This window comes from Larus michahellis, chromosome 1 (assembly GCF_964199755.1).
Source record: "Larus michahellis chromosome 1, bLarMic1.1, whole genome shotgun sequence".
Lineage (NCBI taxonomy): Eukaryota > Metazoa > Chordata > Aves > Charadriiformes > Laridae > Larus > Larus michahellis.
The window spans coordinates 205720916-205744807 of record NC_133896.1 but is presented as its reverse complement, the minus strand read 5'-3'; the positions used below and the strand labels follow the sequence as shown (position 1 = coordinate 205744807).

The 23892-nt window shown below is 38.7% G+C and overlaps 1 protein-coding gene across 9 annotated transcripts in view; it reads left to right on the top strand.

The window, feature by feature from the left end:
- GRIA4 (glutamate ionotropic receptor AMPA type subunit 4) overlaps positions 1-23892 on the top strand; it is a 228611-nt gene that overhangs the window by 113157 nt on the left and 91562 nt on the right. For all 9 annotated transcript variants that reach the window (XR_012584971.1, XR_012584972.1, XM_074570629.1 and 6 more), the window contains exon 4: positions 20499-20683. Coding sequence is in view for 7 of the 9 variants with exons in the window: in XM_074570629.1 (XP_074426730.1) it covers positions 20499-20683 (185 nt within the window). In the remaining 2 variants the exon portion in view is untranslated. The remainder of the gene's footprint in view (positions 1-20498; positions 20684-23892) is intronic.

Below are 23892 nucleotides of genomic sequence, written 5' to 3'. Positions count from 1 at the left end.
ATTTCCCTTTTTAAGTCTCTTTTAAGTAACTGTTTTTACATTTTAATCTCCTTTCCTTGCCTTTTGTTATTTTTTTTTTTCTGAGAACACGAATGGACAAGTAAAGTATTCTGCAATAGTAGGTTTATTTTAAGCATGTATGAATTTTACCATGTTCAGTCCCTAAATAAGATGAAGTTCTGTCGTGTGAACAAGGGGCATAAATATCAAGTCTGTATACATTAATAAGAGGGGGGGGGAAAAGGGATTTCCTCATCTTTCATGTTTACAGTAGGTATCATAATGGTTTCTTAAAAAGCAATATTGAAGACCTGACAGGCATGTAGAAGTATTTCTCAGGTATGAGTCATGCTTTTCCCTACCCCCACCAAAAATGGGGGATTTTTTTATCTATTCGTCATTATTACTAAACATTTCAGAGTGGCAGATTACTGTGTGTAACTTATGATGTTCATTGATTCATTGGAAATTATACCGTTCTGCTCTGAGCTTTATATTTCATCTTTCTTCTTCTTAAGTAACATAGTTTTTTTACATATTAGAGATTTTTCAAACAGCACTGAGACGAGTCTCTGGGTATGTAGTCCTCAAGAGATAATCGTACCTCTGGAGAACTGAATTTACTTGGCTACCACCCTTGCTTCAAGGTGCTGTAGGATACGATTATCTCATGAGATTTCATGCTCAGTTATGTTATATAGCATATGCATTTCCTAACACTTTTTAACAACTTTTTATTTCTTACTAAACTTACAACAAATGCATAGTTTGTCCTTTAAAAAGTCATTCATGTAAATAATGCTAATCGTGATAAATAAAGCTTTTTTGATTTGGAGCATGGGTTATATGAAAAACTTAAAGCTACACAGGGACACACAGGACTTCTAACCATGGCGATTCTTGTGACTTCTCTTCAAGAAAGAGTGATTCTGAGAAGATCTGCTAGGATGATCATCACTGTGCAGAGCCTCTGTCATGAGAGGAGAGTAAAAAGCCTCTCCTGTAAATGAAAAGTGATTTATTTTCATAAATGTATTAGGATAGTAAAAGTAATGGAGGAAGTGAAACTTTTTAAGCTAAAGAACAGTGTTGACTCAAATGCAAAGCAGTGTAAATGGTAATCTTGGGGGGATAAATACTATAGAAAGCTTTGAAAAGACAATTGAGTATAAATCAACCATTATCAATAACCAATCAATAAACTTCATAGTACTGATAGTCAAAACAGGAACTTCTGCTGTTTTCCAATTACCAAACTTCTTTCCCCTTTCCTAGGCTTTGTATTGTCTTACTTTTGCAAATATCAATACCATTAAGGAAAAATCAACATTTTCTGAAGAGTCCAAGAAGAGTCCAGGATAAATACAAAGTGATCCGGTTCAAATTCTCCATGAACATCTAAGATTTAGTTTTGTAAACCAAGGGTCAGTAATATTGTCTGCCTAGAAAGACCACTAAGGTAAACGAAAGAGCAGGCTGCTGAGAAGATAAAAAACAAGAACTGTCAAGATTTTATGTACTTGTCAAGAAAAAGTAAGTTTCTGAAAATGAGTTGTCTGATCCTTTCATACAGTTTGCCCCTCTGTTTCTTATTATATCTAACGGTCTGGAGGGGAGTTCTTCTGCCTGCTAGGGTCAAGTAACTCCACTCCTTTATTAGATACACCAGCCTTTGACAGGGCTTTTAAGAAATGAATTCATTTCCCTTTGGATTTTGTCCCATACCCAATACCTAACCAATATTTTCAGGAAAACCTTTTCCTCTAGGTGTTCCTCTAGGGTGTTATGTTTTAGTTGTTGGGTTAAAAAACAATGAGGTTTTGACTAGAAAAATATGCCAGCCTCTTAAATACAAAAAAATAAACTGTTAATCGGAAAAAGCCCAATTGAAAACCATTTTCTACCTTGCTGACCTTGCGTTTTACCTGGATTGCCATATAATTGACTGAATTTCCCCAGCAGATTACTGTAAATACTTTGGGTTACATTGGGACCATACATACAAGAAAAATAAGTCTGCTTTTAGGTTCGCGTTTTGTCATCCATAGTGTGCACAGGATGCACGATCCTGGTGGGTCGGTGAGTGGGGTGCAAAGGCCTCTTGTGGGGAAATTACAGGCAGGATGCAGGTCACAGGAAAGATTGGGTCACAGGATTGGGCTCAGCTGCTTACTGATGCCAGAAACAAGCCCTCCGTGTTTATGAAATTGCAAGCAAAAGCACCAGATGAAATTCTCTATTGAATTGTTTGAGATGAGGTGGGACTAAATAGCATAAAAAGGTTTAATTCCCTTTTTATAATTCAGAATATTTGAGTTTGGGCAAGGACAACAATAATAGCTCTCTAGAGAACTGGAGGAGGTTTTAACTCAAGGTGGTATACCTGTACCACATAATGAAGAACAGTCACAGTTTTTATGTGATTATCATCAGTATCTTTGAACTTGATTACTTCAGTCTTTAGCTAATTCTTAATCTCAGCCTTGGAGTGGCTAGATACTTGGAGTAGTTTGGCACCCGTAATTTCTGAAAAATGAGGAATAAATTACTGAATGTGATTTTGAGTGTCTTTAACCCTATTGTACAGAAATAGAGTGTAGGGTTCTTTCCCAATCTATTGGGCACTTTCCGCACATCTATTTATGCATAGATATGCATCTATCCGCACTTTTACACATCTATGGGGCACTTTTGATGTGGATACATTATGTTTGTGGCTTAAGTCTTTGTTTTTGTTGAAAAGAAGCATTTAAATAAAAAAAATTGCACCATAAAACAGGTAATTAGATGTAACAATAAGTCTATGGATTTGGATTCCTATAATTTTACTGAGATGCCTATAAATCCCTCTAAATACAATGAAGTACTCTAATGCTACATGGATTTGGTCTTCAGGGACAGTCCAACATGAAGATAGCTTGCAAAACTTGAAAAGACAATAGGACCAATATCAGGAAAAGAAAATCCCATGGTGTTATTTATAGGATGTACCCCCTTTATTGCCTGCTCTTTTGAATTCCTTGTTTCCTGGAATTTTCTTTTCCACTTTGTGGGCAAATCCATAGATTTTGCAAACCCACAGAGTGACAATCTAGTATAAAATTTAATTTTTAAGTGTGTTCAGGTGTCCCAAATGACTGACAGTACCTTGTAAGTTCATTCTTTGTAAGTCATACTTTGTAAGTTTATCCTGTACATGTAGCTTGTACTGCAAGTTATATTGTTGTGGAATTTGGCCTTTGACATTCATGGGAACTAGCATTTTGACATGTCTGCTATAATTAGGTTTACTCTACAAAAGCAGATTCTCAGGAGCCTTTCCAGGATGGAGACAGAAATTCCCAAGGATGACGTAGGCATTGGCCCAGGCTTTCCTAATATAGGAACGTTAGGTATTTTACCACATTTTAATTATACATCTTAAATGCATGAGGGCAGGATATCTGTAGATGACTTTGTAAAACTTTAATTGTAATAAATCTGCAGGACACAAAACCTTTGGAGCGCCAAAGACACAGTGTAACGGAGAAGTGTGGCTTTTAGGTAAGAACGTGCAATAAGATATGAAGAGTTATTTAAAGAACAGCGTAGCTTTCAGATGTGAGTATTACTGTCTTGCAACATAAAGACCTTTCCTGGTACCAGTTTTGAGTGGCATGAGACCACAAGTTCAGTTCCTTGTGGGTTTCAGTAGACATGCAAGCCTGAAGCGTGCCTGGAGCAAGTCAGTGTACCAACAAAGAAAGCTGGTATTCAAACTGAATGTTGAAATGTCAGTTTGCTGCAAGTTATCCTTAATAAATTCTAGCATCTCCCTGGTAAATGTTTTGTAGTGTTTGTCAGCACGGTAGGGTTTTTTAAAGTTTGTTTCTTATCCAAATATTGACTATCTTGGACATTAAGTGACCGAGATCGTTCCAGGGTGGAAAATGGCTTTTGCTATTGCAGTCCACTGAATATGTCATACACTTCACCCACATAGGTCTCCTCTGCCAGGAGATAGCTAATATTGACATACTGGCATGCTGACAATGAATTGTCAAAAATGCCATGAATTCTAAAGAGAAAAACCTATGCTTAACCTATAGTAGACATGTTTGGTCATGTTTTAAGTGTTCAGTTTGCAAATAAGGCATGTCACTTAAAAATCAAAATCTGTCGCTTCATATCTTTTGGAAATGATCATAAACCATATGCAGTAGCTTTTTAAACCATACTTTTGATGTGCCAAAACTGTGCCACACATGTTGTGACCATCCTGAAGTTGTGAAACTGAGTGTATATGAAAGATATACAAGAGAAAGGTGCACAGAAGAGGTGAACATTCAGTCTAAAAAGTGAAAAAATCTATTTCTGGAAAAAAGTATATCAAGACAAGATTTAACATAAGGATAAAACATCAGTTCTCATCCAGACTGTGATTTGTGACATTTATTACCCAAATTCACCTATAATATTTAATATGCTTTGTGACAGGACTGCGGTTTTAGTGTGTAGTAGTCGTCTTATGAAGAAGGGTTCCCTTCCTGCCTGCCTGCCTTCCAGCTGTAAAGTTTTTGCCTGCCTACTGGGGTCTCATTTTCCTATCTGGTTCTTTGTTAGCTTTTACTTTAAGTTCTTTTTGTCAGTTACATTTTTACCTAGCACAGAATTAGTTGTTGTACACATAAATTCCAGTGAATGTATTAAATGGGTTTTGGAATTAAATGCTCTCACATTTTAATTACATCAGATTTCAAATATTGGAGCAATTTCTTCTTCCTTCAGTAGTTCCAACTGAAGTCAATATGAATATTTTATGAGTTATGCAACAGGATTTGTCCTGTCTTTTATAAATAATCCTAAAAAAAAGCAGTATTTATAGTACTTCTCTAGTTCTTATCTGTGAAAATGCAACTTAGAATACGGACCATCTAGTGACTCATCTGTAATGTTGCAAAAGAATGACAGAAAGGAAAATGTCAAGTAAATTAGCTAAATCATTTACTCCTAAGTATATTTTAAAAGAAACAAATATTAAAAAAATACATATTCAAATATGTCTAATTTCTATTATAAACAACTTGCCCTACCTCTGAGTCTATTTGGTTTCCAGAGTTGTCTTTTTTGAGACTTTTTCTGCATACATACTTTGCACAGTACCTGGGACAATGAGGCCTTTGAGCACAACATTATTTATGTAAATACAAACAATTATTCCTAGCAGGGTGCCTAAAATTTTGTGCACATTCTCTATCATACATTGTATTGTACAGGCCTATCTCATATTTCATGATAGTTGTCTCAGGATCAGAATAACATTTTTAATAATGAAAATGAATTAACGACAGACTCTTTTGCTCGAAAAGGACTTGCTCATTTAAACTGCCATGGAGATGAAAGCTAAAGAGTGAATATTAACATTTTTAGACAGAGATAAAACCTTAAAGAAATATCTATCAAGTAATTACAACTTGTTGTCTTGCACGAATACATTCCGAAATTAAGCCACTAAGGGTTTTTTAAGTGTTCATTCCGTGACACACAAGTCAAGATGCCATGATCAATAGAATGCTAGATTTAAGTAGAACTAGTATCTTGTAGAGTATTCTTCCAGGAACAAATGGTTTATGTCTGATTTGTGTCTGTCCTGAACAACCTCAAGAGACACTTAGAACACAGTGCTTCGGAGCAGCTCCAGCCCATGCAGGCAGCCTGGCCCTGGGACAGAGGTCTCTGGGGGGGGAAACACCACACATGAGCGCTTTGGAAATTCACACCCTCCTTCCGACTGCAGCAAGGTCTACACACAGCTTCTCACAGGGCTGTTTGGTGTAAATGTCCTGCAGCGTGTAAATATTGAGATTGTTGTCCTCGTATCATCTCCAGTGTTTACAGCTCAGCAGAAAAACTCCTGCTGCTGCTTGTATCTGTGCAAATTGTCATGAAACCGTCTCGTAAGAGACACAGGCAAATGTCCAGTTTCTGTAGTGGTGATGTTTGTTTAATTAATTAGCCTGAGATCTGGCTCAGTGATTTGAAACCTGATTTAGCAGGTAACTTTAGCCAGAGGATCTTTAGCATCTTGGGAGACTGTACCAGGTACATCCCAGCCTGGAGTCACCGCCCAAAGTTGCCGGGGCCTGTTCTTCTGGGGTACCAGTAGGCATAACTTCAGCAATACAAGTAAAACACGACGTCCTCAAGGAATTATATGCATTTTTACAGCTGTAGCCTGGTCTCCTGGAAACCCTTAAGGATCACCAGCAAGAGCTGGGTGTGGTGTCTGCTCCCTTCCACTCTGTTTCCAGAGAAAATGCCCTCAAGTGTTAATTGTGGCCCACTGACCTTTTTTAGAAGAGTGTTTCAGCCCTCAGGTTAAAAAGGCTGGACGTCGCTGCATTAAGCAGACTGGAAAATTCAAATCTACATTGTATCTCTTGAGGAAAATACGACAGTTGAGGTAATTTATAGTGTTTAAGATGCTCTATTATGAAATAATATGTTGTCATTCACATTGAAAAGGGCAGTGGAAGCAGAAGCCAAGATAGAAAAAAAAGTATCAGTGGGCAGCAGTTTTTTTCACAGTAGTTTTTGAGCAATAAGCATCGAGAGAGTTGTTCCAGGCCGCAAACTTTGTAAGAAAATTCAAGATAAATTAAATAATATTGTATACTTAGATGGCTTATCATCTCCTATAGCTTTTTCAGAAATAGTTTCCAAGTACAGCAGTGGGAACCTCAAAAAAAATTGGTGAAAATGGTTTTTTTTCTGGTTTTACACTAGTACAACTGAAACCAGACCCTATTTACTATTTTATTTTCAACTTACGTTACAGTCTAAAATGCCAAAGATATGTTCTAGGACTTACAAAGTATTTTATATCTACAGATGTCCCTTCCAACCCTATGATTCTATTGAGCAGTTACTGTGTTCTCACTTCTCATTCCTCTCAGATACAGAAAGTCTCTCTGTTGTATTTTTATTTTTCACCTCCTTAAGTTTTTGCAGCCAATTCCCACATTCTCTGCAGCTCTTTCAGATATTCTTTTATAAACTACTTAGCCACTGAAGCAAAGATTGCAATAAAACTTTCCCACCTCTGATAACTATTCTTTGTACCACGCTGCAGAATAGTTTCTCTGTCTTTCTTCTGCCTTGGTGAATATTGTAGCATTGTTTTTATGCTGTGGAGCTGCTCCAGATGGAGAGATGAAGACTAAACCACCCCGGACACCCACAGTCCTAATGATCGTGACACGGTGGACTCAGGGACATTCAGTGACACATGCAGAGTCCTGTGCTTTCTTGCAGGGGGAGAGCTTATCTTGCTACTGCTGCTCTCCTGGGTGACAGTTACGCAGATGCCAAATTGTGCCTTTTGTTTGTATTCATGGAAATAGTTAAGAAATGTCCTTTTTTATTAGATGCTGTTTCCACTTTTTTGAAAACTTTGTCGTTTTTTCTTCTGGCAAGTCCTATGCATAAAAACTCACTCATGTTCATTAAGACTTGGGATGTCACCAGAGTGCACTTTTCTGTGAATAAACAGCTGTTCAGGGGAAGAAAAATACCCAGCTCTAAAATGAACAAAGTTCTTAAGACCATTTGCTTTCAAAATGGTCAACACAAGTGCCATTGTATAATGAAACGTCACAGGCACTTAACTTTTATGGAGCAGTTATTGACTGGTCACTGTGTTCATTTGCAGACATTAATGCCAAGGTCAGTTAAAACTAACCAAAGTCCAGATCAACATATATTTAATACGAGAAAATGGTCAGGATTTCATCACAATTTTCTATCCTGGCTTGTTTTCACACAGGCCGATCACAGCTTTTAATATCTGTATTCTTTTACCTGTTGTCTTTTCATTATACCGTGCCCATTTCCATGTCTCCCACTAAATGTCAGTTCCTACAATGAAATTTAATTTGAATTGTTAAATATATTCAGTCTACCAGAGCTTTGAACATGAGTTTATGATTACTTCTTGGAATATAGCTTGCCTCAGTGGGACGTAATAAATTAGTCTAATCATATGGTGAGTACTTCATCCTGTGTTTGTTCCTGCTAGGAACTGAAATTGTCTCTGTAATTGTATGCAAATCCCTTCGCCAGCATAATCAAAGGAAACCTATGTGTAGCTGCCCATCCTCCACAAGAGGAGCATAAAAGTAACCCAACTTTTAATTCTACTTAAATGAAAAGTTGTATCTTCATATGGAAAATGTAGATAGATACAAAATCAAAGAACTTAAATTAAAAGGCATGTGAGTGGCAAACAGATACTTTGCTAATATTGCAGGCTGCTTTTAGTCATGCTTTTTTACATATGCACAATACTGTGTTAATAGTGTTCATGGCGTTAAACTTGAGAAATAGTAGTATTGGATTTTTCATTTTAAACATGGGGAAATTTCTTCTCCCCTGAAATTACGTGAGACTGATGATAGGAGGTTTTATGAATTGCCTTCAGACGGTGCCTGTTTCCCTCCACTGCTGGCAGAAGCATACTGGAGTGACTAGCTCAGACTTAGCCATCGAACTTTCAGTTGAGATAAATTCTCCTGTAAGTCTCTTACTCTAAGGCATGTTTTATGTATTGGCCTCAAATCATTCTGATTTGCTTCTTTGAACTCTGTCAAATATTTTAGCATTAATTTTTTTTAAGTGTGGACGCCAAAAAGAGATTTAGTCATGTAGGACTAGTCCAGTGTCCTGTATGAAGATCGTATCATTCTAGCCTGCCTTTTCCCTGTTTTTCTGTTCAAGTATCTGGATGTTACATTAGCTGTCTTACTCATAGCACCGCTAGAAAAGATCGGTTCTGCGTATCTATGACTGTGATAGCAATGTTTGTGAAGACACTCCAGTGATCCAAGATTATTAAGTGCCTTTTGCCCCATCAGTTCTTTTCAGAGGAGGGGTGAATTTTTCTTTAAAAATTCTGTCACTTCTTTGCATGCTGTTTTGCACAGATTCATATAAAGTATTTACATATATACATACATATATATGCATTTACTTGCATGTACATATATATGTATGCTTGAAATGTCCTGGAGCATTTAGGAGAACTTATTAAATTGTTTTCTCGTGTTTTGTTTTCCTGTAGAATTTTGTTCTTTTTAAGAAACTTAGATTCTAAGCCGTTTTCAGGATTTAGTTGAGAGTGATACTTGCTGTCCCTCAGATTAAGTGCCTAGGGGGTACAAGATTATACAATGTCGTAGAATCATAGAACCATTTAGGTTGGAAAAGACTTTTAAGATCATCGAGTGCAACCATAAACCTAACACTGCCAAGTCCACCACTAAACCATGTCCCTACATGTCTTTTAAATACCTCCCAGGATACTCAACCACTTCCCTGGGCAGCCTGTTCCAATGCTTGATAACCCTTTAAGTGGAGAAATTTTTCCTTATATACAATCTAAACCTACCCTGGCGCAATTTGAGGCTATTTCCTCTTGTGCATAGAGATAGAATTAAGGTTGCAACTCTCTTAAAATGAATGCTTCTTCGTGTGAATGCCTGTTGTTTCAGTCTGAAGATTGTTCTTCCATTTTTCTCTCATGTATGTATTAGAAACATCGCTGCATGAATGCCAATAGGCAAAGATTGTCAGGTATTTTATAGTAAAAGACTAGTTTTCTAACAAATTCCTATAGAAAGGAGGCAGAAGTTCTGACATCAAGATCCTCATTTAGTACCCACAGTCAGTTCTGTCCTAGGGCACAGGTATCTTATGCAGGGACTGAAGCAGGTGCCTTGTGGGGAAAAATAGTATGTGACAATATAATTAAAGACAGCACCGTAATACATTGATTAGAATACATTAGGGTACTGCCAATTTTAAGATATACCAGCTCTTGAGTGCTTTAGCTTACAGTCTTAATATTCTTTGACATGGTTCTTTTGGATGTTGTTTGCACAAAGGCCTACGTACAATTGTATACCATCACAGGGCAAACGAAATCCTATTAAATTGAGACTGGAGAGGCAAGTTGTTGGGAAGCTAGCAATTTCTGGCAAATAGCTTTGCATCAATGAAGATATTATGTAAGAGATAATTTATTAGTATCAACGTTACAGACTATAAGTTTTAGTGAAATGAATTATGGCTTTAAGGCATTGCACTAAAGAAGACAAGTTTAGGCTATAATGTATATTATAGCAAGGAATATTTACAACTAAGCTGGATATTTGTCAAATAAATAAATAATAAGTGTAAAGAAAAAAGATAATAAGTTAAATATTTGAACATGCTGTATTTGCTTACAAAGTAAGTTCACTTTTTCCTGTTTTCTCTCCTTTTTTAAAAAATACTGATACACATTAGCCCTAAAGATAGGCCCAAGATGACATAACAGAAAACTGGGTAGTCAGAGAGACTATGTAGCCTCTATAGTTACTTTAAAATACTGGCCTGACAGAGAGTGAGCCTAGCACCTGCATTTTATTTTTCTCTGTTTTTATCCACTCATTGGCTTGCTGATTTTTTAAGGTAATAGTTTGTGCGGTTCTGATAACACTGTAATTATATAGAGTTTCTGATGTAGTATTCAAAATTAGTAAGAATTTGCTAAAATTTGCTAAGAATGTGACTTCCTTGCTGCTTGTAAACTTCAGAGGAGGAAAGACTTCTCACCTGAGCCAGTTCTAGCTGAACCCTTTGACATAGCTGAATTGTATACCAATAAAAGAAAAGAAAACCATAGAATGGTTTAGCTTGGAAGGCACCTTAAAGATCATCTAGTTCCAACCCCGCTGCCCTGGGCAGGGACACCTCCCACTAGGCCAGGTTACTCAAAGCCCCATCCAACCTGGCCATGAACACTTCCCGGGATGGGGCACCCACAGCCTCTCTGGGCAAATGTCTCACCACCCTCACAGTAAAGAATGTCTTCCTAATATCTAATCTAAATATATCCTCTTTCAGGTCCCTTCCAACTCTAACAATACTATAATTGTATGATTATATGATTCTGTGACTTGTACACCTTCGGGTTTCTTAGATGGTCTCAAACCTGATCTTCAACTACAGCGGGCAGTTCTTCATTCTCACAGTCTCTGCCTTTGCCTTCTGTGACTTGGGTGGTGTCGGTAGAGCACTTGCCAGTGAAGATCAAGGCAAAAAAGTCATTTAGTACGTCAGCCTTCAGCATATCCTGGGTGAGCAGGTCTCCCGTTTCCTTGTAGATAGGGCCTACATTTTCTCTAGTCTTTCTTCTATCACTGTCATACCTATAGAAGCTTTTCTTGTTGCCCTTGATGTCGCTGGCTAGATTTAATTCTATCTGAGCTTTAGCTTTCCTAAGCTGATCCCTAGCTGCCTGGACAATTTCCCTGTATTCCTCCCAGGCTTCCTGTCGTTGCTTCCACCCTCTGTAGGCTTCCTTTTTGTGTTTGAGTTTGTCCAGGAGCTCCTTGTTCATCCATGCAGGCCTCCTGGCGTTTTTCCCCGACTTCTTTTTTGTTGGGATGCATCACTCCTGAGCTTGCATGAGGTGATACATGAAAATTAATGGGCTTCCTTGGGCCCATCTTCCTTCCGGGGCATTATCCCATGTTACTGTACCAAGCAGATCCGCGAAGAGGCCGAAGTCTGCTCTCCTGAAGTCCAGGATAGTGAGCTTGCTGTGCACCCTTCTCACTGCCCTAAGGATCTTGAACTCCACCATTTCCTGGTCACTGCAGCTAAGGCTGCCCTTGACCTTCACATTCCCCAGCAGCCGCTCCTTGTTGGTGAGAACAAGGTCCAGCATAGCACCTCTCCTCGTTGACTCCTCTATCACTTGGAGAAGGAATTTACCTTCAAAGTATTCCAGGAACCTGCTGGATTTTCAAAAATGTGCTTTTGGCATAGATCTTTATGTATAAATGTATGTGTTCGTCTCTATGCATGCTTGTCAGAAGAAAGGTTACTGGACTTTGACGTTAGTTTGGAGGCATTTAGGAAAGTGGGAAGGGTAATGGTATCTGAGAACTGTGAATATAAGAGCAAAACTATCTGACTGCCTTCAAAAACAGGCCTTTTCTTCAGTCCTTCTCAAGTTTCCACTCGTCTTTATCACTTAGCATTTTGATGAGACACCTTTACAGTGTATTTCATATGAAGGTTGCAGACTCTGAAATGCAAAGAAGGGAAAAAATCTTACTGCAGAGTGGGTGTAGCATAAATGGGACCTGACACAGCCTCAGTCTTTGATCATTAACTCGCGTTGTGGAGTAAGTCAAACCTCCTCCCATATGCTCACTGAAAGTACATAACTTACAACACTGTTGTTCCACTTAAGACTTTTTTTTAAAAAAATGGTCATAGTTGCAATATATTGACAGCATTTTCTTGTAGCTTTATGTCCTCCTCAGGAAATAAGGATTATTAAATACTGTAAATTAAGCTGCACAGGTACCAGTCTCTACAGGATTAAGGGAGAGAAAGACAGAAAGTCTGACCATAAATCTTGTTTGGAAGTGTTTCACAACACTGAGAATATATTCAAAGTCGTAGATCTCAGGAAGGTGAGAAACATAAACTCAGATAATAAAGGTAATTTCCTTTATCAAATATTCTGAAATCTTTGAAGCAAAATAGTGATAGAGAAGATGGCTAAACTGCATCTGCTGGTTCCTCAGTTTTATTACAGAATGATCTGTAATAAAATTATCCTGGTCACTGATAGTATAGGTGACTTGACTTAATTCACAACGTACATCTTAACAGATATATTTGAAAGTACATAGCATTTGGAAAGCTAAGTAAAGCCAAACATGGATTTTTCAGGAACAAATAATGTGAGATAATGCAAATTTCTTTCTATTACAAAGTAATGGGTTTTGTAGACGTTGGGAAAAAAACAGGTGTCTCATTCTACTATGATTTTTTACACAGTTTGCATGAAATTTTGCTAAATGAGTGTTTTGGTTTTGCGTGGCAAGGTTTTGGTAGCGGCGGGGGCTAGAGGGGGGGCTTCTATGAGAAGCTGCTAGAAGCTTTCTCCGTGTCCAATAGATCCAATGCCAGCCAGCTCCAAGAGGGACCCGCCGCTGGCCAAGGCTGAGCCCATCAGCAACAGTGGTAGCGCCTCTGGGATAACATAGTTAAGAAGAGGAAAAGTTATGTGCAATGGCAACTGCAGCCGGAGAGAGGAGTGAGAACAGGTGAGAGAAACAGCCCTGCAGACACCAAGGTCAGTGGAGAAGAAGGGGGAGGAGGTGCTCCAGGCACTGGAGCATGCTGTCCTCCTTCAGACCATGGTGAAGACTGTGGTGAGGCAGGCTGACCTCCTGCAGCCCATGGAGGTTAACGGTGGAGCAGAGATCCACCTGCAGCCCATGGAGGACCCCACGCCAGAGCACGTGGATGCTCCCAAAGGAGGCTGTGACCCTGTGGAGAGCCCGTGCTAGAGCAGGGTCCTGGCAGGACCTGTGACACTGTGGAGAGAGGAGCTCATGCTGGATGCTAGAAGAGGTTTGCTGGCAGGACTTGTGACCCCATGAAAGGGACCTATGCTAGAGCAATCTGTTCCTTAAGTGCTGCATCCTGTGGAAGGGACCCACGCCGGAGCAGTTCATGAAGAACTGCAGCCCGTGGGAAGGAGTCAAGTTGGAGAAGTTCAGAGAGAACTGTCTCCCATGGGAGGGACCCCACGTGGGAGCAGGGGAAGAGTGTGAGGAGTCCTCCCCTTGAGGAGGAAGGAACGGCAGAAACAACGTGTGATGAACTGACCACAACCCCCATTCCCTGCCCCCCTGCGCCACTTGGCAGGAGGAGGTAGAGAAAATCGGGAGTGAAGTTAAGCTCAGGAAGAAGGGAGGGGTGCGGGGAAGATGTTTTAAGATTTGGTTTTATTTCTTATTGTTCTATTCTGATTCTGTTTGGTAATAAATTAAATTAATTTCCCCAATTTGAGTTTGTTTTGTCCATGACAGTAATTGCTGAGTGATCTCTCTGTCCTTATATCGAACCATGAACCTTTCATCATATTTTTCTCCCCCCCTCCCCATCCAGTTGAGGAGAGAAGTAATAGAGCGGCTTGGTGGGCACCTGGCGTCCAGCCAAGGTCAGCCCACCACAATGAGCTAAAGAAATTTTGTCTCGATGAAATTCTAGGAGATATGTGAAACACTGGTCACACATTGAACTCAGAAAGAAGTATATGAGGCTGACTGTCAAATAAGGAGCTATTAAGTAGTGATCCATTCTGGTTGCAGTTTTTTCCAGTATCTTTGTTAATGACTTGGATGAAGTAAGATAGAATACATTTGTTAAACTTGCAGATGATAAGAAATCGAAAGGACTGTGTGTACTTTGGAATACATTTCTGAAATACATCCCATTTTCACCAATGCACTTCACGGAAGACTTGGATCAATTGCAACGTATCCAGAGGAAAGGAAGGAAAATTGTCAGAATGTAGGCTAAAACATGTTCCACAAGGAAAACCTGAAAGAATCTTGTTTCAGCAAGAGAAGTGCAGATGGAAAAGAAATGAAACAGCAGTCTTCAAGTTATGTAAAGGATTTCTTTGAAGAAGAAGGGAACAAAGAGTTCTCCAGGTCTGCTAGGGACAGGACAAAAACGAGTGGCTTTAAATTGTGCCAGGGGAGACTTAGGTTAGAATTTAGGAAACATCTCCTAATGATAAGGATAATTAAGCAATGAATATATTACTTAGGAAGTTACAGAATCCTCTTTAGAGTTTTTTAAGGACAAAGAAAGATATCTGTCTAGAATGATTTAAATATAATTTATCTCTCTTGGGGGATGGAGGGCTAGAGAGGTGTAGATGGGATTATTTCTTGAGCTTCTTGTCTTATTTTCCAATCTATGTGTCGTTTCTGTGAATTAGACCCAATAAGGACTCAGAAAACACCTCTAGTTCTAGCTTTCACTCTGTGACCAATTTTTATGTACTTTTTGTTGAATATTCTGGCTCCCAACACCAAATGCGGAGAAAATGGGGCATGCAAATGAGTTATCATATGTCAAAGGTTATATGATAGAGCTTATAAATCTTACTGGTTGTGTTTGAGTTCTGGAAGCTGTATACTGACCAAAAACTTAAAACAGAACCATAAGTTAATAAAAAGGTATTAATCATAATGAGGAAAATTAAAATAAGCTTGAGTTTGAGTTTTGATTGGTTGAATATACAATCATGCATCACTCATACTGTAAATTTCTTGCATGGTTTTTCATCACTGTAGTGTCTGGATTCATCTCCCCAAAACCTGGCTAGATAAATAGTAGGTATTTTCACTAAGCCTCATGTCTAGACTCCTTCAGTATTCATTGCAGAAAAAGAAAAGCACCTCTGAGATAGATATCTAAGACCAAAAAAGAGCTTTTTTATGGCATATATGTCTCTCTGAAAGCTTGAATGATTAACTTAGACAACTGCTTTATAGACAGCTAGAGTTAAGTGACATGAATCCAATCCTGAATGTCAAATATATTGGCTTATCCATACCAAATGATTTGATCATTTATTCTTTACTTCTGCTGTGTGTTGGATTTATAACAAATTTATTTCTTCTACTGATCCTAACATGCATTCCAATAGATGGAAGTAGCTTTCATAAAATAGCTCCAGCATTTCAGTGTCTGTGGCTGTTGGGATCATAGCTAATCTTGGGATTGGGACCAATTCCTATTTGGAAGTTAATTGGACCAGAAAGAGACGAAAATGAATTTGCATTTCAGTAATGTGCAGTATATGATGCCCATCTTTGGAAAAGACTCATGTTCATCAGAGATGTTTTTCTGCTTCTGGGGCCATAACAAATGTGTTGTGTATGCTGTCTCCAAGTGTATTAACCTGTTAACTTCTGTCAATCAGTGCTGTCATTCTGCTAGCCATAGAAAAATACAGAAATAATACGTAAATATTGCATCCTCTTCATCATAGAAAATTAATAATAAGTTACTTTCTGCACAGTAGTTCCAAAATAGGAATTATAAGTGGGGGTGCTACTATTTGCAGCAAGCAGCCACTTTGCTATATGTCTCCTGGCGAGACAATCAGGAATGATTGCCTGTGCTTAGAGGGGCGGGGGAAACGGTTTCCCAGAATGAAAAGGCTGATGGAAGATGAAAGTTATTGAAATTTAATTATAACACTGTAATTGATCACTGAAATATTTCTGGTGAAAGCAAGCAAGCAAGCAAGAAGAAAAACGGAAAAAAAGGAAGAAAGAAAAGGAGAAAAGCCAACCATGTGCATTCCAGCAGGAAAATAAGTAAAGAAAATGCTTCTCTATCTCTTTAGTTTATTCTGAACACACTGAAAAGATTTAGATATCAGATTTTACTTTTCATTTAAATGGAAATAAAAGAAATTAAGTCATGGACTGCTGCAATGAAATTGGATAGGGGAAGGCCTAGCTGGTACAGCAGAAGACAAATAAAAAAACCTGAAAGGCCACTGAACTTTTAAAATCACAAAGATGACTCATGATTTCAGTTACTTGGGTGGAGGGTGGTTGTGTATGGGCTCCAGTTAAACAATGTTGTAGTGACTAAGAGGAATCCTGGACTCCCAGACTCCTCTGCTTACAATGTGTTCCCAAATATCAAAATTGGTCAAGTGTATTATACACTTTGGCCTCCAGAAGATTTCTAAGTCTCTCTGAAGAGGTACTAATCTCTCTCTAAACAGGTATAAGACCAGGTGCACATCTGGCACTGTTTTTGTGTGGCTGATGCATTTTGCAATGGAAAAAATGCTTATGGAGTGTGGAATGAGGGAAGCAGGCTTAAAAAAAATCTAAGATTTTGTTTGTGAGGTACCTATCTGTAGTATCAACTCCAATACGTAGGTTTTCTGCGGTAAGCATCTCCAGCTCTGATTTTAGAGGAAACGAATACAGTAACTTTTCATTTCCATGTGAGGTTTTTTGGTTTTTTCCCAACGTGATGACTGTGGTATGTTTATGGAAAAAAAAAAATAGCAGTAGGTTAGATCATCACAATTCCACCTGACCAGAGAACAGAAAAGCAAGGACAGGAGGGATCAAGAAAATAAATAAAATCTTTGCAGTCTTTCCCTGTCTCTGGTTTGGTTCCAGTATATTCAGGTGGAACTGGTATTACTGGTCCTTAAGCAGTTGTCAATACTATCTACGTTTGAGCAATGACCTACAGAAAGCAGTTGGCAGACTTCTAATTGAGGAAGATTCCCCAGAGTCATAGTCCCATAAAGAGGAAAAAGAAGCCATTCTTGCATATGGCATCCTTGCATTTGGGAAGGACTTCATCTGTGTATCCATGCAGTTATGTTGGTGTTTTATCTTGTTCCTAGATTTGCTATTTATTTTTCTTTTGAATAACAATGAATGAGGAGCTTGTTGATACAGACTTCCAGACTTGAAGCAGTTATCTTTGGGCACAATAATTTGTATTTTCTGATAAATGAGGTATCTGCATTTCAAGGTTGAATTAGTTCGTGAGGAAGGTTTACTGTATACATTTGTGAGAACTTACCTTACTTTTATTTATTGGCGTAGTCCTAAACATTTTTTTAAATAATGTTGTTTTTAAAAACATTGGTTGTGTATCTCAGTTAATGAGAGTTATCCTGGTTTTTTGAGTTTGCTTTTATGCAACAAATAGTACTCCACAATACATGGGACAGAATGTATTCCAGAAAATGAATCACTTATCTGTCTGTAGCATAACTGAGGATACACAGCAGATAACCAGAAAATAAATACCTTTTAGACAGCAGCTGTAAGATTCATGTCTGTTGTCTTTACTTGGGCAAACACCTTCCTGAAGTTTAAGAATTTTGTCTAAATAGAGATGTTGCGCTCAGTTTCTGAGAATTACCCCAGGTTAGTTTCAGGTTTTTTGCCTTATAAAATGTTTGCAGCACTACATACAACTAATATTTTTCCCTGTCAGCTGTAGCCAATTATTTTGGACAACTAAGCATTCTCCTCAGCATGTCTAATTTTTATGCCAACTGAGCTTGTGAATGCCTTTATTCATTCTGCATAAACTCCACCCTTGTCAGTCTGTTATATTAAAAATTGTGCCTGCACACTGAATAGATGACTTTGCCACTGATTACTTGCACAGGGATTCTGAACTCTTCTGATGGAGATGTTGCACCATATTCAGTTACTACCATTTAGCTGTCTTATTCTATACGTGAAGGACATGCTAACATGAAAACCCACATCTGAGTGCCAGCTACTGACAAGAAGCTACAGAAGCTTCAAAATGCCTAAATGAAGGCGGTTGCTAATGAAATGTGGCAAGTCAAACCTTGATCCAAGGTAGAAGCAAAGCTTTTCTATGTGTTTGTCTGATATTTGTCGTGCTTTACGCTGGGATAAATTCCCAGTTTGATCAAAACACATCTTAGTAAAGTTGTCCAAGCAAAATAAGAAAGGGATGAGGGGATGTCAATTGCTGTTTCAAACACCATTCATTCTGAATCAAAGAAAATGTTAATTTGTGTCAGGAAGCTGAATTAAGTAAATGTTGACTGCCTTTGTAGCAAAGATCAAGTCAAAGTTACAGCGTAAATGAAGCAGGAACCCCTGTAGCACTGGAGTAGTTTTAATGTATGTCTATATGTGGAAATGAATAGGAAATGAAGCAAGAAATACAGTGTTTGGGAAAGAATCTCGTCATGATTTGCAGAGATAATTACGGGCAAAAAGGAGATTGAATATAGCAACAGGAAAAGCAGAATAATTATGCAGCAATTAACAGGAAAGCTGTATGGTTCTTTGAAAAAAATAACAGTCATTGGGTTAAAAATATATGCTAAGTACAGAAATGTTTTAATACTCAATACATCAAGTATTTGAAGTCATTTCCTAACAGAAAATACTGTTTCGTAAAATAAGTGTCTAATTTATACGATAAAATATGTTACGTGTTTTATGTATTCATTTTATTTGTTTGTATTTTTATCTTAAATATGTCAACTGAATTGGAGAAAAAAACTAATAAATGTTCATTTGGGAGTGCGGGTGCATAGTGTGATAACTATAAGACAATCATATTCTGATAAAACTATTGTCTATTTTTATTTTACTGGAGGCAAACTTGGGTTTGTAGGCCTTCCGATAATTAGTTAGCAAGAGCACAGTCAAAAGTACTCTTTCTGAAATGTGACTTACAAAGATTCCTCTTGCAATCTGTGGGAATGTCTGATAGCACTTTTTACAGGGAATCTGTCACGCAGTAGCGTCTTCAAGTGCAGTAAAATGACAGCTGAGGTCACTGCACTCAGGCATGGGACCCTCTTGTTGGAGAGAGAAGGGAACCACCACTGTGTAGCCGCATCACTAGGGATAGTTTTCGAGAGGTGAAATCTTTCATTTAAAGCTGGTGGGGAAAAATCAGCCAGATAACGAGTAAAAAGCCACGATATTTTGTGTTCTGATCCTAGACGGGGGGACCTTCTCTGAATTGTATCATTTGTATCAGTGTGTTATTAACAACCATATCTGTCCTTTTTGTTCTTCTTAAACATTAAGTCTGGATCTGAGGTGTGCAATCCTCATTGCTTTAAACAAATTCACCATTTACTGTAGATAAAAGATGGAATAACACATGCTTCCTACTTCAGGAATGGGTTGGGCAAGTCAAGGCTAGACTTGCAAGCTGTCCTAAGCTATGTCATGAGCTCCTCGCCTGCCTCTGTACTGCACATCCCCAGTGAGAAAACATCAGGAGAGGGAAGAAGGAGAAGGGCTGGTGGGCCAGGGCATGGAGCCTGCCCTGCGGGCTCAGGTGGAGAGCTCTGAAAGGATACTGCCTTTCCCTTCTGTGAATGGGCTCAAAGATGACAAAGAGGGCATCAAATACTGATAATGGTAAAGAGCAATAATTCTGCTAGTAGTAATAATTAATGCTTCTATGGTGCCCTTCATTCATTGACCTCTAATCAGTTTGCATACATTGATTAAAGCTATACAGAATCTCGAAAATAGATCAATATAATTTCTATTCATACATCTATACTGGCATATATATCTCTATTTATAAATAAATGAAAAAATGAATTCTTACTAAGAAGCATTAAAACCTGCTTGGATTGAATGTTGTCAAAAAAAAAACACCAGCCCAGCAACAAAAAAAGCAAAGCATTTGAATGTCTAACATACTGCTTTTGTAGTATACAAATACTACTGGTGAATGAGTAGGCTCAGGTTTTTTCTTTGCTGTGTTGTGAAATTCCCAGATATAGAAACCTGTACAAAACCAATCTGAGAAGCTGAATGCTTGACTGGAAGAGTTTGTTTGTATAAATCATATAATGGTTATCCATAATGCTGAGAATTGTTCCAGGCATTCTGATCACAGAAATTGTAATTTTTGTTAATTGCATACTGTGCGCTGATCATGGCTAGCAGCACTGGTAGGGATACAAACAGTCTTTTGTTCCCTTTCCTGCAGAAGCAAATATTAAGAGACATGATATTGATTAAGGAAAATTCCTATTAAAAAATGCAATGATTGTGTTACTAGTGTACTGTATCCTTCTCTTTTAGGTTACTCAATACTTCAAGCTATTATGGAAAAAGCGGGACAGAATAGCTGGCAAGTCAGTGCCATCTGTGTGGAGAATTTTAACGATGCCAGCTACAGGCGGCTTTTAGAAGATCTGGACCGAAGGCAAGAAAAGAAATTTGTAATAGACTGTGAAATAGAGAGGCTTCAGAATCTCTTAGAACAGGTAATACCTGCTTTTAATGTCGCTGTTAAGCACATTATCTCCAGATGAGATACCATTGTGCATTGCGTTTCGTTTATTTTCTCAACGGAAATGAGATTACTTCCTCTTTCTTTTTGTTTTTCTTCATGGGCCTATATTTGTACATCCACTTACCTGCTCCCTTTTCCTATGTAATTCTTGTCTTAACAGCCAGCACATCAGTGCGGTGAGCCCCCTGCCCCCCGTTTTCCCATGCAGTGGGTCTATGGGCGAAGGGTGCCAGCAGTCAGGGCAGCTGCACATTTGGCCCCGCATCCCAACACCTCCGTGCCTGATACATCTTGCATCAGGGTCTTAGGGCTGGCAGAACAACATGGTGTTGCTGAATTGCCAAGATGCCATCAGTCCGTACCTTCATGGGCGTAAAGCTCAGTTTTGTTGGAGGGGGAAAAAGAAAAAAGCTTATTTGAATCCAGTATTACTTTCTATTCTCCAGATAGCATAGGCGATGTATCTCTAGCCATAAAATGCTTTAAAATTATTATTACACATATTTAAACTGATGGTTTTATTACCTTAGCAGAGTATTTATGAAGAACAGTAGAATAAAGGTGCTGTTGAACTGGGAAGGAAGATCAGATTCTTCCTTCAGTTATTCATGGAAAGCTGCCATAAGATACAGAAAATACTGGTTAGGACAAAGAGGCTTGCACTGGGTTGTAGCTATACCAGTGTGTAAAGTGAATATAAAATCCTGCTGCTTTGATGTGGCAAATCTATCTCTATGTAGTGCTTATGTATGAGCTCTTTCTTAAATGATGCAAAAAAGTAAAATAATGCTTTGAAAAGACCATTTTGTCAAATGGCGGGAAAATAACTTAGGGTTAACTATCTGCTTCTCGCGTGATCCCACATACTATGCGGATGCGGTGCAAGTGCACCGTTCGGTACCGGCTGCCGCTGCAGGACTTGCAGGGAATGGATGCCATCTGCTGGTGGTAGACCTTCCGCCGCCGCGCTCCTTCTTGCTCCGCATTAGAGAATTCTGAAGATTTTGTTGCAAAAACATTCATGATGCATCTGCTACTGAAGTCATTAAAATGTGAAATGTCTTTTGTGATACGGAAATGCATAAAATATATACGTCAATTTTGCTTTCACTGGCAGAAGATAAAGAGGGAAACTGAGAATTAATAGTATGGCTGATTTAACAAGGACTTTTTCTATGACTGCTGCCAGAAGAGGAATAGATGATGCCATATTGCTATAGCTATTCATTTGGATTTTTTTTTCTATTATGAATGCCTATATGCTTTGACACATGCTTCCTATAGCTTATAATGAAATCCTCCCCCATTTCAGCCTATGTTGTAGTAAAACAGAACACCCATTTGAGGATCTTTTAAAATACAATTAGAAAAATAATTTCTCTCTCAGCTCTGTGTGTGTGCGCGTGTGTATGTACCTGATTTCTTTTACATGGCATGCAAATGTGACTTAGAAACTAAGTATGCTATATTACCATACGTCTTGAAGTACACCCACCATCCTGCGTAGGTGTATTGACTGAGTATCCACTCAGTTTCAAAGCAAAATGAAGTCATCCAGTATGGGTTTGGATCTCACGTGTGCGTTTTATTTGCTTCCAGGAGCTGCTACTCATTTTCCTGCCAGATTGGCATCTGCATAGTCAGTTCCTTTTTAGGAATATGACCTGTGCTCTTTGTTCAGATCATGCAGAACTGAATTGGATATTGATTTAACGTGATTAGGGTTTGACCTCCTCTGACTTCATACAGGTCTGCATTTTGCATGCCTGAAGTAGGTACTTAATGCAGGCATGGTAGGTCATAAAAATGCAGCAGCTGGCTTCAGCGGACTGAATCAGATGTGGTGAGTTTGGCTAACACCTCAACAGGGCTGGCCCGAAAGCTGATTGAGTCCTCTTTCCATTAACTGCACGGGGGGAGTGGTGGGTGGGAGTTAACACCTAACTTGCAACATACCTGTATCTTAGCCAGTCATACAAACACTATTAGGAAGCGATTCATCTGGCTACTACCTAATCTTGGGTGGGATTGATTTTACCCAGGAAATTAGGTCTTTTTTACTTGTGCTGGTGTTTATTCCCACCTAAGTGTAAAGCCTTTACCCTTAAATCTATGCCAATGAAAGGAGATAAATTTTGGGGGGGCCAGGTGGGTTTTCCTTTTCCCAATAGTGACTGCCTATATATATATAAATATATATATATATTTACACTTGACCTAATAAAATTGAATCAATGTATTTCAGAATATTTATCTGATTTTTCCAGATCATGTAATTCACTTCTTCCCCAACATGCCTGGATATCCTCTCCATCCTTCCAAAGGAAGGTCACTGTGCAAACAGGAATGGCGTTGTAGCCAGGCTAGACAAAATGTGCAGAAGAGCTGCAGCTTTACTCTCTGTTTGAAGGTCCTGGTTTTTCTAGACAGGCTGATCTGCGAGTAGGCCTAGCATGCTGGTTTGGGGCTCCAAAATGAAAGCACTTTGCCGTCAGAGATCAAGTGCTGCTTACGGATGGGCAGTCAGGAACAGTCTCAGAGAGAAAAACATTTGGTTTGCCAAAAATGGGATTGAAGCAAAAAAAAAAAGTCTGGCTCAATATAGAAAATGCAGAATAACAGCCATTTTAAAATACCAGCCATTGACTTTTTCCCTTTGCATGAAGGCTTTAATAACCTGTAGCAGACAGGCAAGGTGGCTTCACAAATGGACTAAAAGTTGGCGTGCTCTTCTCTGCATACACAGAGGAATTGATTAAGCTTCAGTGACTCTAATTAACTCAACTTCTTTCCTGCCTAGTTCTCCTGTAATTGAGAGCCTAAGTTGTGACTATACTGTAATACTTCGCAATGTACAAGTAAATGTTCTGCAGAACATTTAGGAAAAGTAATTAAATCTCAGTAATGAGACCGTAACTCAAAGTGCTTTGCCCTTAAATCTATGCTAATGAAGGGAGAGAAACTGGCTTGTGGGCTTGTGGGTTTCTTCTCAAGTGACTGCCCATATATATACACATGCACGCTTCTCATGACTGCAGACCTCAAGCAGCGAAGGCTGGAGACTTTTCCACTGGCTGTGTTCAAAACGGGAGCACATGAGCTGCTCCCCTGCCTGTACCTGGTGCCCACTTCTCTGACCTGGTTTCTGCTCGCTGTTCTCTCCCAGGTGCCCTGCTCAGA